Source organism: Chamaea fasciata, unplaced genomic scaffold (genome assembly GCF_029207755.1).
Source record: "Chamaea fasciata isolate MVZ Bird 193981 ecotype frontalis unplaced genomic scaffold, bChaFas1.0.hap1 SCAF_2, whole genome shotgun sequence".
NCBI classification, from domain to species: domain Eukaryota; kingdom Metazoa; phylum Chordata; class Aves; order Passeriformes; family Sylviidae; genus Chamaea; species Chamaea fasciata.
Window position 1 is genome coordinate 20,776,390 of NW_027094087.1, and position 20,375 is coordinate 20,796,764.

General features: G+C 39.0%; 1 protein-coding gene across 1 annotated transcript in view; it reads right to left on the reverse strand.

Moving 5' to 3' along the window:
• DCBLD2 (discoidin, CUB and LCCL domain containing 2) overlaps positions 1 to 20,375 on the reverse strand; it is a 42,653-nt gene that overhangs the window by 12,019 nt on the left and 10,259 nt on the right. The window contains exons 2-9 of the mRNA XM_066175209.1: positions 13,311 to 13,538; positions 9,876 to 10,013; positions 8,640 to 8,691; positions 7,219 to 7,291; positions 4,882 to 5,015; positions 4,207 to 4,247; positions 1,878 to 2,093; positions 157 to 281 (exon numbers count right to left, since the gene is read on the reverse strand). Coding sequence (XP_066031306.1) covers positions 157 to 281; positions 1,878 to 2,093; positions 4,207 to 4,247; positions 4,882 to 5,015; positions 7,219 to 7,291; positions 8,640 to 8,691; positions 9,876 to 10,013; positions 13,311 to 13,538 — 1,007 coding nt within the window. The remainder of the gene's footprint in view (positions 1 to 156; positions 282 to 1,877; positions 2,094 to 4,206; positions 4,248 to 4,881; positions 5,016 to 7,218; positions 7,292 to 8,639; positions 8,692 to 9,875; positions 10,014 to 13,310; positions 13,539 to 20,375) is intronic.

Sequence of the window (20,375 nt, forward strand, 5' to 3'; positions counted from 1 at the left end):
TACATATTTGCATACTGTCATATTTTCTTCGGTTTATCTGCTGTTTATGATTCAACATGAAAGTTATCTAATGATTCTTCACCATACCTAAAAGACTTGTATTTACAACTGTGAAATCTCCATAGAACATACCTAGAAAGTATGTGGTATTTTTACCTTATCTTTACCCATGCCAGGTTCTCTGTACACTGTCCACTTCTGTGCGTCATCACTGTATAGAATCCTGTAGGCTGAGACATAATAGTAGTGCTCTGCTAAAGTTGATCCAGTAGTTATAATACCTGTGAAAATTGAGGTGCCCCGTTAGGACAAAAAACTGGTACCACTTTGTAAAAATTAACAGATCAGTTTTTGAATCCAAAGTTGCACAGCGGAGAACCTTCACTGGTCCAGTTAGCTTCAAGAAGTTTATCCGAAGTCCCAGGGTCTGAAGTTTCCACAGTGACTGAAACTTTTACTTAGTTTGTATTTTAATTTTCACTATATAACTTGGCTAAGCCCTTTTCCCCCTAGTTTCTTGATGGAAATTGCGCCTTCATTTGACCACAGCCCACTCTTGTCTGCAGCTGTTGACACAGCTCTTCCCTGCTCTTGTACTGCCAACCTAAAGCCTCCACTGGAAGAACTGCAGCTTCCTACAGCTGACACTGCAGCACAACTCACACAGGAAAGCTGTTTTGGAAAAGCTTATTAGCACAGGAATTAGAGGAGCAATGCAAAATCCAAAGAGTCCTCAGGGAGGTAATAAAAAAGGCCACTGGTAAATCCAAGTTGCTTAATGACAGCAAGCCATGCTGCTGATAGCAGGGTAAGCAGCCGAGGTTTCAGAGACCAGCTCGGGCATTTTGGAAAGAGGCAAATGCAAACTGATCAGCGGAACATGTTTCACAACAGCCTGAAAGCCCTGGACTCTATGGAGCACTCTGCCTAAATCCAACTTAATTCTGATTTACATCAGATGACAAACATTCCCATTAACAACAGCAAATCACCTCTAAATGATTAAACCAGAAAACGCTAACACTGGCACCGAAGGTTCAACAGCTGCACAGCTACCCTGGAGATTAAACCCAAAATGCCAATGCCTCATGAAGATTAAACCCAAAATGACAACGCCTCAGTGCTGTGCTACTTGGAATGGGCGACGCTGCAGTCAACAGGAATTGGTAACCACGAGCTGGCTGCTCAGCTCAGAACAGAAAACAAACCATCCAGAGCAGCCTGGGAAGCAGCACCTCCAGCTGTGTCTCCAAATCAACACAGCTGCTAAAATCACCCCCAGGAGCAGGGCCAAACCCAGAGCCTGGCTGGCTGGCCTGTCTGCTGAAGCACGGCCCGGCAGAGACTGCTGGTGGGGGGGGCTGCAGTTTCCAGCTGTGGGCCAAAGCCCCACTTGAGACAAGGAGGTGAAGGGGAGGCTGCCAGCTTCTCTCCTGTGTCTGCTGCTTCCTCACACTGCACTGGAAATGCTCCTTTCCCTGCCGTTGGATTCACTGTGGCCACAATGGCCACCAGGGAAAACCTAGGAACACCAGTCAGTACACTGGCATCAGAGCTACCAGTGGGCTGAGCTGACTGGATTTTGATCTGCACCTCCAAGGAGACAACGAGCAGGAAAAGGGAAGCATGAAGGATCCAATAAAACCATAGGAAACACTTCAACACTTCAACTTCCAATGGAAGAGGTGTCTTCTACTGTGAAACTACACCTTTTCAGCTTCAGGCTCCCCAGTGTATTAGCCAGGACGTGGAAGCAAATTAGGTGTAATGGTAATTAAGTGCCACCTGAGCTTTATCTAAGGCCCAGCACTGGAAAAAAGGATGTCAGTAACCAAAAATTTTGAATGCTGCTGAGAAGCCACATCAGATTCACTTACCTGTTATTTTCTTCTCTTTATTCAAGTCAATCTGCAACCACTGATGTTCATCACTGATAAAAGCAGCCCAAGGAGGTCCAATCCTTTTTAGTCTGGCATTTTCAGGTTTCCAAATGTTTACTTGTCCTGTTTGGTTAGGCCACTCAAGAACAGATGATGACGTGATGTGGGAATCAGGAATCACCCCAGATTCCATCCCCAGTGTCCCGTAACAACCTGAACAACAGAAAAGGTGAGGACTGAAAATGAGAACTGAAGTTACACTGCTTGGATTTTAAGACTTTACATGCAAATATTAAACTGCTATCTAAATTTATTCCATAACAACAATACCAACAAAACACACTGTCTTTTTCTTTCTAACAGGGATTCTAGAACCAAGCTAGTCACAAGAATGCCACGATTTGTGCCTCTTCCAAGAGTAAAGTGGACAGTCTCTCAGTTCACTCACAAAGTGCACTCAACGAGAAGCACTGGGCAAGTTTCATGGTCTAAGAATATCTATGGTCGATGCAGGAATGGGAAACAGACCACTGGTTCATTCTTTCCTTTTTTGTGTCTGTATAACTTCTTGGGCTTTTAAACCAACCCCAGTATCACAGTGTTAATTTGAACAAAACCAAAGCATGTAGGAAGTCATGTCATAATCCTGGTCTTGAGCTCAAACACATCCATGAGATTAGTTACATTTTTCCTGGCCACAATTCTAACTAAATATTTCTTCCCATGTTGCCTTCTGCTGGTGGCTGAAAAACTAAATTCAGGGCTAAATTTCTTGATCTGTAATTTTTTTTTCAGTTTTGACAGTTTTCCCCTCTCACATGCATACTCCCCAGAAGTATCAGCAGAGAGCAATCTTTGCCTTCAGTCACGCAGGCTGAACAACCCAGCCTAGTTTCTCTTCTGTGAGCTCCCTCTCACCCTGCAGGCCCCTCTGCAAGGTGGGCACTCATCCCTCAAGGGAGGCAGAGGTGGCAAAGCCCACATGTGACTGGATCCCAGAGAAAGTCTTGCCCATGTCCTGTGAGATGGCATTAATGTCTCTGCTGGATGTACGTCATCTGCCACAGCACAGGATCACTTCACTAAGGGAATCCTCTTCCCTTAGTGAAAAGGGAAATCTGTCATGTTCCATCTAAACATGCTGCCACTTTAAAGCAGAAATGCCTCAGTCTCTAAACACCTGCTACATTCCACACTTTGCTCTGTGATGCTTCAGGTAATTTCTACCAAGTCTCAAAGTCAGGCAGTTCTTCCTCTATAAGTAGTCTCATCTTCCTCTGCACTGACCATGCCTCTAGCATTAATAACACACTGTTCTATTTCACACCAAGCCATGAAAACAACTACAACAGCAGGAACACACTAGGACCATAGTCTGATAAACCTCATTTGAATATACTACAGGGTTTTTTTTTCCCTCAACTTACTCCTAGGCAACACAACTACAGACATTTTAATTTAGACAGCATCTTGTCTCTAGCTTATTCAATAACCTCTCACGTGTCACTGAAATCCACCAAGTCTAGATCAGCATTCTGTCGTATCTCATCCAATTTCCAAGACATTTAATTGCTTTCATATACACTATCAGATAACATCCTGAAAGACAAAAAACCCCAGCAAACCCTGCCTGGATGACTGTGTTTAATATTCTTTATGCATAAGGACACCAGACACGTAATTCTTTCTCTCAGTTCTTATAGATGTCTGAGAGAGAAATAATTTTATGTGCGCTGTATTTTCTAATTTTTGCTTATTTATACATTTCCATTACCAAATACTCCTGCCCATCAGATTCCTGCCTTTATATCCCCATTCACTGTGCCTTTTATTTATGTATTAGGAAAAGTATTTGTTTATTTTTGAGAAGTATGTGCATGATTTCTCCCCCTTTCTTTATCTTTATGAAAAACATACGTTATGGTTTTATGGTTTTTACGTTGTTATTAAAACAGTTAAAGAGACTAAGGAGAAGCCACTGTCCTCACATTATTTCCATCATCCACTCAAAGATGGCATTTAAAGTGACTTACAGAAAAAACAGTTTCCACTTAGAAAACTACAGTTAATTTATTTAATTAGCCTGAAAGAATCTCTTTCTGCAGATAAGGAAGGCTTACTTGAAACATCACTGTACATATAAGTGTAGTAATGATTAATCATCAAATTGAGACAGTAAAACAATTCAAAAATATACATTATTGGGGAATGCACTAAATAAAAGTCTCACAAATGAGAAAAATTAAGAAATCATACCTGTACACTTATTTCTATTCATAAAGTTTGTATGAAAGCAGGAACATGTAATATATGGGAGAACACTTACCACTTGTCTTAAAGGTGAAGAGACTTGTAGATAAGGGTCCCCTGCAGAGGACAAAAGATGATGTTTTGCAGTGAGAAAAATTGAAACAAACTGTCTTCAATTTATTTTTCTTGTCTGACTGCTCACCACTGAAACCTATGCCTGAACAAGCACTTAATGATTAACACATTCTGCCAGCAAGTTGCAGCACTGTCTATACAAACAACCTTCTCAAATGAAATCAAGTCCAGGGATATTGGGTTAGAGACTTTCAAACAAACATCTACCTAGCAAAATGCAAGACTCATTAAAATGCTTTCTTTTCAAATTAAGCTAATCACAGTAACACAAATCAGTCTCCCGTGATTGCTTTCATTTGTGGGACTTGAGATACAATCACAAGCTACACTCTTTCCCTGAAACTGAAAAGCTGTCATTAAACTACTGTTTTTCCACAGACCAGAAGGAATTTATGGCCAAGAAGGTAAAAACTCCATGCAGAATTTGGAAAATGAAAATTTCTGTTCTAGAGGTTGAAGATATTTGGTAAAGCAATTACACTACAGCAGAAGTGTGAGATACTTAGAGAACCTGTCCAGGGAACATACAACTCCACGAGCTGAAATTAATCCCACAATGAGTCACTACCAAGACCCAAGGTGCTAAAGATGAGGAAATGATAGGAAATACACTTACACTTTTGAGGTGACATTATTAGCCAAGGAGCCCTCATAGTACGGAATGCCCTTGCTGATTACAACATTAATTTGACCACCCAGAGTATTTGACACAACGCCTGCGTGAACACCAGCCATGCAAAGTGATGATGACTTGAGGGAGGGAGAGAAAGAAAAATTTCATACTAATAAGTGAATAAATTAAACACCACACCACATATTGTAAATGCTACACTGTCCAGTTAAAGACTTTGTTATTATTACATTAAAATACTATTCTTAGTTAACTGTTACCTTGGTTATTCAGAAACCCTTAATCCTTATTTACTATTGAATTTATAAAAACACAAGCAGAAGGCCCTGCATTTCATTGTGTCCTCACCCAGTTGCATTTAGAATGTAACTGTTGTAATTAAATAACCTCAAACTAACACCAAGGTGAATCGGTGTGAAAAAGCCAGCCAGGCTCAGCCTATAATAAATTATAGTAGACAACAGAAGATGTAAATACATAAAACCTTTTAATAGAAAGCACACTGAAAATATGTTTATTTTCTCACAATTAAGGGTGATGCACTGCAGATTTTGTAGCTTTTAACCAAGGGGGTTGTATTATTTTTAATCATAATCTGTGGTTATTTTAATCATAATCAGCACTGATCCACGTAAAGCCACAGTAGCACATGCATACAATTGATCCTAAGCAAGTCAATTACCTATGTTGTACAAGTCAGTGGAGATAAGTAATAAAAAATGTTTTTGCCTTCTCTCCTTGGATGACAGAATCTACTAACAAATGTCACACTGACACTTCCCTGGCTTGCAGGCTACAGGTGCCACAGTGAGCAGCACTCATCACACCCAGTTCAGGCTTGCAAAGAGTAATAAGCCACATCTAACAGATCTGGGATCAACAGAGCTCCCTCTTCCATCAAAGTAAGAGCACAGAATTCTGCAGGAGATACAGCTCTCTCCTCCCTGCTCACCAGATGTCAGCAGTGAGAGCTCTGAGACCTCAAGGACTTTGAACATTAGGGTCACACAGAAAAGAATCAAGATTTTGGGTATTTTTTAAAGCAGCAAACAACTCCCATACATTTGAAAGAGATGCATGAGAAAACTCAACCTGAAGCTTGGTCTAAAATGCTGGAGAATTTAATTTCTTTCCACATAGCCAGACTTCTGGGAAATTCTCTGCCTTTTCTGAGCAATGAAATATACAAAAAGAAAGTCACGGGGCATTTATTTCCTTAGAAAAATGTTTCCTTTTACTCCACAGAAAACAATTGTTACAGATTTTGGCAAAAAACTCCCAACAGGCAGAACTCCTACAGATGGGCAAATTCGTGGGGCAGAGAATCAATTTCATCTTGATACTAGCCACAAAAATTACCTTGCAGCCACTTAGTTTGGACTCACTGCAGACCAGAACAAGTAACACAGTTACACTGTGGCAATAATTTTACATGGGGTTGATTGTTTTAGCAACTAGCCTGGGATTTACAAATATTTGGGAAAAAAAACCCAAAACCAGAGAGGGACATTTTAAGTTTGTATTTAATACTAAAAACTTTGGTAACTAACATTTTTACATTATCTCCTTATCTCTGCGTTAGATCTAAGGGCTTATTGAAAAAGTATTTTCAGATAAAAACCAGGGATTTAATGTAATTTTTAGTAGACTGCTAGCAAAATTATAATCACTTAAAAATAAACAGAGCAAACACCCTCCCAGCCTATGGAAAGTTCATTAATTGACCTGCAAAGGCTTATATTAGAAAAATATTGTATAGGGTTTTGCAGTGTTTTAAGTAAGCAGTACATTATTAAAGATGCTCATTACCAATTTATAGAACTACTGTTACAGTATTAACTTTGTTTTGCAAATTATTTTATAGCTGCTGAGCATAAACAGTACTTAATCTGTCAGGTGTAACAAAAATTAAGATAACCACTAAGACACTGCTGAAAGAAGCATTACAGTGTCAAAGAGGATGTCAATAAAATAACTGGTTCTTTCGTTATAAATCTCGATTTCCCAGCCCGAGAAAATCAACAAAAAGAAAAGAGGAAGTAGAAAAAAAACTCCACTCTTTTGATTGATCCACCCTTCTCTGCAGGACTTATGAATGTATTTGAGAATCCACTCCACTACTCCACTTCTTGGAGATGGCAACATCTGAAGCACCTGTCATTTAGCACCAGTGCTAAAAATTTAATACCATATCATTCACTTTTAGGAGGTACAAATCTCAGCACCTAGGAAGCACAACTAATTCCAGCAACTACAACTGACTTGCATCATCCATCACGTGTTTTACCAAAATTCACTTGAGCCCCTGGTATTTTTACTTACATCTCTGTATCCATGAGGAATAGTGCCTGAAATATCAGCAAAAGGAATCACACATCCAGCTGGACAATACTTACTGAAAGAGAACAAAATATTAAGTCAGGATATGCATGCACCTATAACTCTCTGACTGTTATAAAAAAGTTATATTTTTGATTTGCAACACTCTGCTATTCATGTATCACTACATAAGGATACCTCCTAATTGAAGACATCAAATCAGATCCAAAATACTCACAAGTACACAAACAGGTGAACAGACACTTAAAATGTTTTTAAAACAAAGGGCTGAAACAGCTGAAAGTACAGTTCCAGTCTCAATATGATGAACTAACAAAGCCAGCATTTTGTACTATGAATACCATATGGCTCCTATAAATTCAAAGTCATAGAAGTAACAATATTAACGAATTTATTTTATGAACTAGAGACCTGCATATCTATGTTTTGCATCCTTAAATAAAACATCTGAAAAGTAATGCTATTTTGTAACAACTTCTGGGAATGCTTTGATCATAAAAAACAGGCCAAATTACCACTAGTTCACAAAAAGCAAGAGGCAAGACACCAGCACCTCTGGAGCAAGCCTACGTTCCTGTTCTAGGGCCATTTCATACTGCACACATGAAATTATTTCATCTTCAAGAGCTAGAAGTAAAGTGGAGTAAACTCATCAATGTTTTCACCACAGTTCAGCAACAGCCAAAGCAATGCTCTAGGATCCATGAAAACAGGGGGATTCACAGACTTTGTCACATGTTGACTAAGGCCAGAACCAACAACTAGAGCCCTATTTTGGAACCTGGGAAAATGAAGGAGAAATGCAAAGATTGCACTTTGAAATGTTTCATATTGCCACGGTTTAAGTTCTTCAAAAAGTAAGCTTAGATACTTCACAATTCTGCAGCTTTAAACATTACCCTTGGTTTAGATGGAAATGGGGAAGGAGACAACAGGGAAATTACACATTTTCCCCTTCAGAACGTACAGCATTCTGTGTCTCCACAGAACCTCATTAATGAGCACCAAACTGTGAAATGGGTTTGTAATTTCTAACGATTTCATCATTTAGTGCTCTTTAAGTAACTGCAATACAAATGTCAGTAATTAAGCTGTGTACCTGCTACATTTATAAAAGCAATACTCTTTTTACGGAAATGAGATATTAGCTCCTATGTGTTAGTGCAAATTAACGAGGTTCTACTGTATACTGCATGTAAATAACACACATGGGAGAGAGGAGCAGGAAGGAGGAGTGCAAATGTCAAAATTCTTCAGCTTTAACCCTACTTAGTTTGTGTCTCAAGTTCTCTGGATGGCCAATTTTCAAGCTGCATCAGATATATGTAACAAAGCAAAGTAGAAACACTAAAATTACTTCATTAAAGAGACTGGAATGGGAAACAGGTAAAAATCAGTCTTACTTGAATTCTGGTTCGGAAAAGTGACTTGCTTTGTCTAAACAGGTAATTAAGTCTGGAAAGAAAAAATGTTAGGTCAAGAGGATGAAAAAGACAACAAGCTTGAATATGCTTTTTAAAGTGCACAAATACATACATTTGAGCCTCTGAGGCTTTATCAAAAGTCTCAGAATGAAAAAAATCACATTCCTACCAAATTTTCTTGCGACAGATTTTGTATTACAGTAGAACCTTGCTAATTTGTCTGAGTAACTGGGAAATCTACTGAGAATTTGACACAAGATAATACTATAAAAATTCATTTTCTGTGTGGCCTAACTTTAATTTATAGCCATATTTCAGAGATAAATCAGAGACAGAAGCATATGCTCTTTTCACAAAATTAAATTAGTAAGCTAAAGAGGCCTGTGTTTCCATCATTTTATGGTTCTGCAGTGCTGAGCCCAAGCACCACAGAGAACGAATTGTTAGAATACTGTGCTATTGGCATCCACGACTGATACTACAAATTTCGTGTTTGTGTCTGCTGTGTATCAACACATACAGTCCAAAATTCAGAAAGGAAAGCATCAAAAACCCTACAAAATTAAAAATCGGAACTCTTTATCTGCTCTTTTTAGAATAATATCCAGATAGGGTTTTTGCTTTCTGAGGCAGTTGCTGCCCTCCCTCTTTTCCTTGCAGACCATGTATATCACTCACCTTCACAAGGAGTGGGAGGAGATGCAAAATTAATACAGCAACCTCTTTCAGAGGCTTAAAAGAACCAAAATCAGGAAAAAAAAAAAAAAAAAAAAAAACAAAACCAAGAGAAAGACAAAAAACTAGTCAGCAGATTATGTCATTAAAGCCCTAAGGGAGCACAGGATGTTGCTACTGAAATAAAAATTTCCACGAGGTTCTTCTCTATAAAATATACACAGTTTGATAATAAAACTTGTTAGCTATTTGCCACCTTAACTACTGCCTGAAAAAATCTGAAGCAGTTCTTTCATTTATAACAGACAACTGACATTTTTACTCTGCTATTCAAGGTAAGCTTTGACACCTCTTCTTTAAAACTACAACAACTTTTAGATAACTGGCAGTCAAATTTCCTACACAGAAGTATAATGAAAAATGTACTAAATTTTTAGAAGTTATTTTGAGAGGATATGGAATTAATGAATTGGTTCTGTGTTTTTACTCGACAGGTCTAATTCTGCCAGCAGAGAAAAATTACCAAATAATTATAAATACCTGATTTGTCAGTGGTTGAATAAGCTGCAAGAAATCCACGTCCAGAAGTGTGAATTCCACTCATGAACTGCACTGTGACTTCATTACTTTTTGAAGTAATTAATCCATCCATTTGAAAGCCAAACCCACAGTATTTTCCTGTGGAGAGAAGGAGGAGAACAAATATTGATCCAAAACAACACATGTAATTAGCATCTTGTTCAATTTCCAGCCTCTTATTTCATCTGCAGTGTAGACTCACATTAGTTCTGGTGTATATTCAAAAGCAAATAGATGAGCATGACACTAAATAATGTGCTTAGTGACCATTTAAAGCAAATGGCAGACTGTGAGTTACACATTTGTTTAGTCACTGTCAAAGGTCTCTCACACGCCAATACTTACAGACAAATGTAACCTTAACCCATTCACCTCTAGCCATGCATAACCTCCGTAGTAAGAGCTCCAAAGAACATGAGGAATTTCTCAAGGAAAAGGATCAAGTTAGGACAATGAGAAGCAAATGAGAAAAAAGCCCTCCTTTTCCCAAAGTTCCTGGAGCACTTCTTCCTCACAGACTCTTCTATGGTTTCTGTCACATACTTTCCTTAATTCTGGACAGCAGCAGGCACAGCTCACGGCATTTCAGCAGTGTGATACATATATCATATCATATGTGAGCATCATTAGGATACATTACCAGTTCGTTCACTTTCTATTTTGTCACACCTAAAAAATGTAACAAAGGTTCTGCACTGGGTACTTCTCTTGCCATACAAAATGAACAAAAATAACACAATTTTAACTGCTGGACTCCACAGATATTGACAGTATTTGCCCAATGAAGTTCTAGAATTGATACCAAGTCACATTTATAAATGAACGGCTATTAAACAGATCCCAGTCAATATGGAATTCTCCAGTCCTACTAACAAGAAGCTTTAGTAAAGATACTGACCAGTTAATTAACTTGTGTAGAAAAAAAAAAATCTTCTGTTCTACAGGCTACCTTGATCATTTGATATTGTAGAAACCATCTATAATCCTATGTAAGATTCTGCAGTGGATATGCAAAGTGGATAATCACCAGCAGTAAATGACACTGCCTCTGTTTCAGCTCATCATTCCACTTGCTTTCCTCATAATGAGTATGTAATTGCTATACTGTAAAATAGCAGAAAAAGAGGTAAGACTCCTTTCTCTTGTAAAGGCAAATTACAATAGTAATGTAGAGGAAGTGGAGTAACATAGTTCTGCAGGAATAGTTCTAACAAATATAACACAAAATAAATATAATATGTATGTCAATTTCCTTTAAAAAGTGAACTGCACTCCCAAACACAAACAAAATAATTTTAAAAATTGTAAAAGTTAAAATACAAATTCCCATCATTATTCAGAGCTTTCTAGATGTTGCTTATTCAGCTGGGGTTTTTTTGTTTGTTTTTAATCAAAGCAAGGGTATCTTCTAATAAAAACCAGAAAAGTTTTAAGTTTTGTTTCTAGCCACTGGATGTTGTTACATGAGTGACCATCATGAGACTCCTGTCAAAACACCATTTATCCCCTTCTTCAGGCAAATACACAGTGCAAGCCATTTAAACCCATCTTGGATAAACTCTCCAGTGCTGCTTGCCCCATTGACATACAGCCTTTGACAAACTGTAGAGTGATGCACCTTCTGATTCATGGCAAGGTATACTTTTGAGACTATAAATCGTATTTCTAACTCTTCCCTGATTTTTGTCAATCTTTTAAAAAGCAAGCACTAGGAATGGACAAAACATGACTGCAGTAACACCTTTGTCAGCTGTACATGCAGAAGATGTAATATTGTTATTTTGTCTGTACTTATGCATTGAAGGATCCTGAGTGCTTTTGTACAGCAACAATACAGCAAGAGAGGGAACTCCCATGTCTTAAGTACATCTGACTGCAGATGCACAGTGATTTGACTGTATTGAAATCTTATAAACTCCTCTAGATCTTACTTATTCTAGAGACAAACCTAATACTGAGCATTTGAATCTTCTTTTGATTTTCTGATAAATACTCAAGAGGCTTAGAATAAGCACTAGCCCTTAAAAGCTTCATCAGAAACCTTCTCTGTTTCTCAGTGAACCCACTAACTATTTTTTAATCTAACCAGCCAACTTTTAAGTAATTTTGGGTTAAAAAAGGCATGACTGAATTTCAGATTTTATGTAAAACAAGTATTTTAATGTTAGATCATGTTAATAGTCTTGAATGGAAAAACTCAGGTTAAGTCCAGATTTCTCCCAAGAAAATTCAAAGTCACTGTTTAATCTCCCCAGTGTCTGTTGCTCCAAACCTGAAAAAAACGCAAACCCTGCCTCATCTGTGTTTGCCACTGCTAACATCACTGTATGTCCTGTGATTTAATTTATTAAGAGCAGAACAACACACACATTTCCTCAACATACTGTGCAGGCCACAGCTGAAAAGCAAGGTCAACAAATGAAGCAGGAATTTACTCGAACCCATTAAGTCCCTTGTAAAAGTGAGTAATAGACTTATCAGAACTTGACGTTCCTTGCCATTTAAGGCATTCAGTGTTTCCTATTTTAGACCAAGTCTGGCTCAACAGCTCCAAGCACATACTTATTTTCACACACATTTACCTAGGTAACAGTTGGAAAAGAAGGTTAATAAACCTAACACTCCACTAGCCTCCTTAGCAGGCTAGACTCAAAAGACTCCATTTAGCAGGATCAGAATTCAAACTGCACAAAAACAGTCTCAGTGAAGTAAATCCCTCTTTGCCTCTCTCCAAATTAAAGCTTTAGGAAAGAAAGTTAATCTGTATAATAACAACTAATTTTAGAGAAGGAAGAATGACAATTTATTTTGAGTTCTATGCAAAGTAACCACAAGAGTCTTGAAACTCTATATACACACCCTGATGTAGATGGTAACATCACACTGCTACATGAAAAAAACCCACTGACTTCCAGTCATTGAATTCTTCTGAAGAGAACAAAAACCAAACTAAGAACATTATCAGAAGATGGAGGATATTTGGACTAAACACCTTTTGAAGCCTGTCATTTTTTAACACCACCAAGATGAGCAGCTCAAATCAGAGTGAATCCATATAAAAAGATATTTCAGGTGTGTGTATATATATATATATATACACACATATATATGCTCCTTTTTTTTTTAATGAAGATGCCTCCAGTTTTACAGTCCCCTCTTCATTGCTTACAAGAACTTTGCAAGCTACTAGGAAATGCCTGAGAAAAAAACCCCACATTGCAGAAGAGCTTCCTTTGGGAATCTCAAGAATCAAAGATTATTACAGGATCTGTATATTATTACAGGATCCATGTTGCATTTATCATACAGCTGTTGTTAAAAACTAACAAAAGTACCAACAGCACACCCGAGTTCTCTACAAGACAACAGCCAAACAGGGATAATCAAAGCTCGTACCTATCTCTGTCCTGTTGGGGCCAATGCCATTATGAACTCTCAGGTAACTGGAGTGGCAGGAATCGGAGTCATCAATATCAAAGTCCCCGAAGCTGAGCTGGACTCGCTGCCCAGGCCTCACCCGGATCTCCCACTCGCAGACCGTGCTGTTGGGAGAGGTGCGCGGGTAGTTGATGGAGGCCAGCGTCCCGCTCTCGGGGCCCAGCACCGTGTGCCCACACCCGTCACCTAGGAAAGAACAGACAGAAATCAGCTCCCACGTTCATCCTCACAGCACACCACAGCAACCACGCTGGGAGAAAACTCCAAGGTAACTCACATTTTGTCAATGGTGACAAAATACCATTCAACTACCATTGCCTTCTGCTTAGCTTATCATCACAGGTGACCAGAGAGCTGCTACAACTTCCTCAAAGAGATGGAAATAGATCCATAACAACTTAAAAAAACACCATGGACAGTACAGGAAGTGCCCTGCTATTTCATGTTTCCTCAACGCCTCAGTACAGAAGGAAACAGGTGCTGAAAAAGGACAGAGAAACCTGACAATTAAACAAGAGCACGTTGGTTTTACTGAGTTACCGCACTCACAACACAATGAAAAAGAAGTAGAAAGCCAATGGACAGCAAATAAAATGCAGCATATTAAATATAGCTCTGACCATTACCCAACTGCCAATATGTTGTTTTCTACTGTACCACTGTTTTAATGCTGCAATTCACTCTTATTTGGAGAACATACTCAATTTTTTGGAATCTGCTGTGACTCCAACCTGAAGTCCTCTAACTAACATCTGAGTAGCAATTTTGAACAGCAATAATAGCACTAGAACTGATTTGTTTAACAAATGGAAAACAATAGCACAAAGTGTGTATTGTCAATATCAAATTATAAAGAGCAAACTGATAAATTCAATTACTCAACAGTTAGACATGCAATGCCCCCAGTACGTAGCAAAGAAAGTGTAAGAATTTCTGTGCTGGTTTAGAAATGTGAATGCTCTTAGAGTAACATTCACACTGATCACCATGATTCCTATTGACAGAAATTTGTTTTGACAGCTAAAAGTGTTTCATATTACACAGTAACACATGTAGTTCCTCTATTAAATATGAAAAGGTACACTGAGCTTTAGGTACAAAAGCTGTACACATACTTAAAAATTTTAACTAAATTTCAAAATTCGTATATGTATTATATGTAAGCCTAAGTGGAAAAGTAAGTCCAATGCACTGAAGTGACCTGAAAAAAACAAACCCCTGTGATGAAGTTAACTAGGTCTGATTAATCTGTTTGCAAACACACCAAATTTCTGCTAACAAAAACTATTCTCCTTATAATCTGAGCACATTGAAAGATAGCTGCACGTTATAAAAGCTAAAGTACTGCTAGTATACACAGAATCATGAACAGATGCAGATACAAACTACAGCTGTTTATCTTGCTAGCAGTCTGGAATGAAAATGATACATCCTTGGGAAAGTTAACTGGAATATCTGCTTAGTAAAATCAAAACTTTTTTTGTGAAGCTGTTCTTCAGCCATGTTTTCATTACTGCAATTTGCTTTAAAACACTTCATTTTATCCTATGGCAAATGTTATTTCCATTTGGATGACACCTGATAAATTACTCTTCTAAATTAGAGTTTTTCTAACACGAGACATCATCGTTCAACATTACAAAGACGTAACTTAAACTGCGTGTTTTATATATCATTATAATCCTGGTTTCTTTCAAAAGGCATGTTATAAACCTAAGAAAAGTGAAAGGTTTATTATTTAGAACCTGTATGGCCTTGGTTTATTAGCTACTAAGCATTCAAATATCAGATTTCTGATCAGTTTTAATATGTTAACGCTCAACAACATCGATTCCTTTTCCAGTAAAATGGCTTTTCACAAGCAAATACTCACACACATTACAAAATGCATGGAATTTATTATATTAACAACAACAAAACCAACAAATATATTCATGGTGATATGGGGTTAGCATTTCAAAACTCTTTATACTGCAGATACAAAAAATAATTATCAACACAAGCAGCAGTCAGTTTCAGGTGATGTGCTAAACAAAAGCGATGAGCCATTTACCAGTTCTGTGCTTTCCCTGTCCCGTGATGGGGTAAGCAACTGCTTATTCATTCACAGACTGAAAATACTCTGCACATACACTGACACAGGGGCCTTCTGAATATGAAATCATAGTAGCATTCACCTGTATGGGCACATACACTGTTCTGAGTGCATTTTAAGGAAAATAAAAATCCTTGCATAAATAATAATAATAATAATAATAATAATAATAATAATAATAATAATAATAATAATAATAATGCTCAGAAGTTAATCATTTCTCATTTTAATAGCCCTGTAATTGCAATGCAGTCACCACACAAATACTATTTCTTAAAACCAGGAATACCAATAATGCACATGACTCTGTACCTTTGATTCTTCCCCACCTTTTGCATCTTAAGCCTATGCTGCTAGAAATCAAAGACAAAGGAAAGCCTGGGTCTTCTCTTTGACCCAAAATGTACTTAAAATGTACATTTCTCCAGTTAAAAGTAGAAAAGATCACGCCTAACATTCATTTAAACACTTCTCTCTGCTAGCTTGCTGTTCAGCTGTCTCAAGCACGAAACAATACCTGCACTGCGCATGATGTACAGGGCACAGCTCTCTCATGAGAAAAGCAAAAGAACTCCAAAACAACTAAACACATTTAGATGAGAAAGTGCAAATATAATATTTCAAGGTTTAAAACCACATTGGGCCTTTTCTTTTAAAGACATATCACTAAAAAACGACAACATCACCCCTTCTAGTCTGGAAGAATTATTGTTTCCCATGGATAGAGAGCAAAACTTTCTCATTTACTTCACAAAATTCAATGGAAACATCAATCTCAAACCTCCCTTTTGTTGTAGGCTTTCCTAAAAACATGAGAGGAAAAATACTCCTCTATCCACAATAAAGAACCTGCTGTCAAATCATACTAGAAAGGTAGGGAAAAGAAATCAACTGTTGTGCTGAACTGCAGCATCTTACTATGAAGCTTTTAAAAGCAGCTTGTTCTCAACGGACATTTTAGATCTTTTTATTGTATTTCACTTAGGTTAGTGATAACAGAAATGCCAGGCACTTCATGCCTGAAGGGTGTGAAGATTAACATGGCACATACAGTCTGCCAAAGGCAGCAGCATCATTCATGAGCTATTTGGAAAATTTTAAAAATCATAATTCCAGTGAAACTTGCAGAACAGTGAACCCACATCTTATTGTATTGGTACTATAAAAGGGCAATTCTTGAGCCTCTCCATGTAACATGGTGCTTCATCATTTCTGCCATACTTTATTTAAACACCACTGATGAACTCCAGAGACACATACACACATCCAGCAGCAGGGGAGCAATCTGCGATACTCAGCAATTTCTCCAAGAAAAAGTACAATTCTTTGCACTACCGCAGCATATATAGGACAGTACTCACTTCGTCCACTTGCAAGTCATTATGTGCCACAGAATCTTTTGCTCCTGTTAATCTGTGAGAGTGGAATATCTGAGCACACGTGGAAGAGAGACATCAATTCCCTAATCAATTATTCCTGGATGGGCTGACCACCTCTGTTGTCAGTACACAGCTGAACAAATCTCCTGCTTTCTTACAGACTTCTGTGTCACACCACAGACCTCCTGCACTTGCAGGACAGATAAAACCCTCAGCAGAAGCACCAGATCACTCGTGTGCACACATCACACCTGACACTTGGAGAGGCTGCAGATGTGCATCCAATTTCACACGTCCTGGGGACCAAGTTCACGGCAAAGAGGAAATGCTCAGCTCTTCACCAAAACTTGTGTTAGAAACGTGGGCACCTCTTAAGCAGCTGGCAGAGGAAGGCAGACTGCCAGCATCAGGGGCAAGATCCATCTCTTCTGCAGGCACCTCTGAACGCAGCCTGGATGAACCCTCCTGACAGAGATCATACAAGCCCCCAGCCATGGCACACTGACGTCTGATGCAATCATGCAGATGACTGAAAACAACTTCTTAAAGCCAAGTTCTTTACATTAACAAAATACAGGACCTGGACCAACACAAACATACCAAATCCACAGGATTTTGATACTTTTGATACTTGAAGAAAATGTGGAGTTTGATAAAATGAAAGAATATTGAACATGCAGGAGTGGGTGCTAAGTCATAATAACCTACAAAAAAGAAAAAAAAAGATTAACTATACTTTGTAGTTGCGGAAGTCAATTAATTAGAGCTTCCCCCCCAAGAACAGTTGCTGTTAGTGACTGCGAAACCTGTTCTATCAAAACATGTTCAAAATCATTTTTTAGACCAGTGAATACTTTCCTATTCCTTACTTGGAGAGGAGTGCATGATAAAGACATTAGACAGTTCAATATTATAATCTATAAAGCATAACTGATGCAGATCAAAACACCAATCTCAAGTTTAACACGTGGCACTGCCTTTTGAACAGACTCAATTTAAACCAGTGGATTTCCTGAGAAGATTTTACATATATATAAGCATGTTTGTGACTAAATATTGGATGTAATTAAAACTTTTTTAACTAAGCAAAAGTAGAACCCAATCTGTAAGAATCATGTAAGCAAAAAAGGGTGTTTCAAAACATTCATTTTAACTTCAAATACACAACTCTGACTCAATGCATTACTACAATTTCTCCTCTTCGGTTCAGCTCCTGTGCTCTGCATTTCCCTACTTTTTATCAGCATACCACTAAAAGACACTGTATCTGCCTTTTGCTTTTCTCAGCGTGAGCACAAAGGTTTACACAAAGAACAAAAGAGTTCCATGAATAAGAAAGACTGAGGAATTAAATCAGAGACATCAAATTCTAAATAGCCTTTTCAAGTACTTTCAAATGCCCTTATTTGTGTCCTCCAAACTCACTGCTGTTTCCACCAAATTCCATAAAGTGATGTTCTCCAGGAAGGAATCTGTTCCTCTGTCAGAATTAATTCTCTTAACAAGCCAACAAGCACACAGTCCGCTTTGATCTTAATGCCATTTACTTGCCTCAGTAACACACTGGTTTGGGCATTTCATCCCACTGCAGATGTTTCACAACATAAAATACTCCACGCTGCCACAAGCGAGGCCACAGCTCAATAAACACTTGAAGGCACTTTAAATTAGCACAGCCACAGACAAAAGCAAGCCTTGTCTGCCTCTCACTTTTGGCCACGTTCTCACACCCTTCCTGGTACTGGAGGCAAACATTTATGCAGCCACATGGCCAACAAGAGTAGGGACTTGGCATAAAAACAGCTGCTAGTTTTAACCTAGAGCAACCCCTAATTTATCTGAGAATGCATTTGCAGCAGTGCCTTCCTTGACAGGGGGATACGACAATGTGAGAGAAGGGGAACACCAGCAACTGCTTCTTTCACCAGCACTGCCAACCCATGTTTGCATTACAAACAACCTTGAATGCCAACCAGAGAGGTAGAAACCATCCCAGCCCCGGGAAGAGCAGTCACACCAGAGTGGTGCGCTGGCCTGAGGAACCAAGCTGGCTGCAGAGAGTGCCCCAACCCACTCACACCACACCGCGCTGGGCTTCATCAACCCAGCTCTCGGAGGCAGCTCCAGGGGCCCCTGCCAGTGCCAGGGCAAGGAGTGGAGGGCAGGTGGGATTATGGCTGCCTCAGCTTGGATTGATTTACCTGCTGTGGTAAAGCACAAAACTAGACAGTTAATGAAATTATGGGATGAGGTTTAACAAAGATAGGAACAGGACGAAAGCACAGTAAGCGTTCCGCTTTTCCAAATGTTGGCAGCTCAGTGGGGTGACAGCAGACAGAGGCTGATTCTTGTTCTTAGAGCAAAAGTACAAAATTTAATATGCCATGACAAAAAAATTTTACTGTTTTCATTTACAACACAGGCCACGTGCTGGGCTAGTGATAACTAGCACTTTATTCTTTTAATCTGTACACGCAGCTTTACAATCATCCTCTCTGGGACTCCAGTCTTCGCTTTCAGCCACTGAATTTTACACAAAAGCGTAATACTTACGAATCCTACATTTAGCATCCAAAACATGGTAACATTTTAAAATAAATTATCTAAAATTATGAAGCTGTCAGAGCAGGTAATACATGCTTCCTCTGCTGCCATGTACTAACTGAACTGACTGCTTCAAAAGAACAGAAGAGACATCAGCTGTGTAAGACCGGGCTGCAGAGCGTTTACTTACTGATGCCAGGGAAACTGTGTAAGTCCCCAGGGACAGCTATGACTTGCTTAAATAGTATGCTGGCCAAAGGAGCCCACAAAGACAGGCTAGGCATGGTGAAAAGCGATTTACATGAGGAGTCTGTGAGAGGACTGTGTGCTCAATGGTACATAACGCAGAAGCCCCTCTGATCTGCTGCCCAGGCTGACTCACAGTGACAGCTCATGCTCTATGTCTTTGTTTGGCTGGCACATGCCCACTTCCCAGCATTTACTTTGCAATCTGCACCAACACTTTCTTAAAAATAAACACTGTTGTGCTTCAGTGCTTTAAGTGCTACACAGCAGAAACACAGATGATGAATAAATGAAAAATAACACACAGACAGTCATGCAAAACACTATGAGAATAATCAGTGGTCATGGTCAGAACGGGATTCAAACCTTCTGGAAGTCCTTCAAACTCCTCACCACACTAGGACCACGCGAAATTTCACAAGCCTCACATATGTCAACTAAGAGGCAAACCGTTCTCCAATCATACCAACAATTCACATGCTAAATTAACGCCACGCTCAACATTTCCCCCCTTCCTTTTCCGTTCATGAGACTGCACAGCCCGAACTGCAGATCCATGGTGGCAGCACCACCTCGCCTCTCATGAGCAGCTGCCCCTTGCCTGCCCCACCCAGTGCCAGTGCCCACTGCACCCCTGTTGGGCTGCACCCCGGGCCCAGCCCAGCTTCCCATCCCATCTGAACCATGCAGAGGATGCAAGGCAGGGACAGGGAGGAGACTGCAGAAGTCACAGGTAAGAATAGCTTTTGTTACCCACAG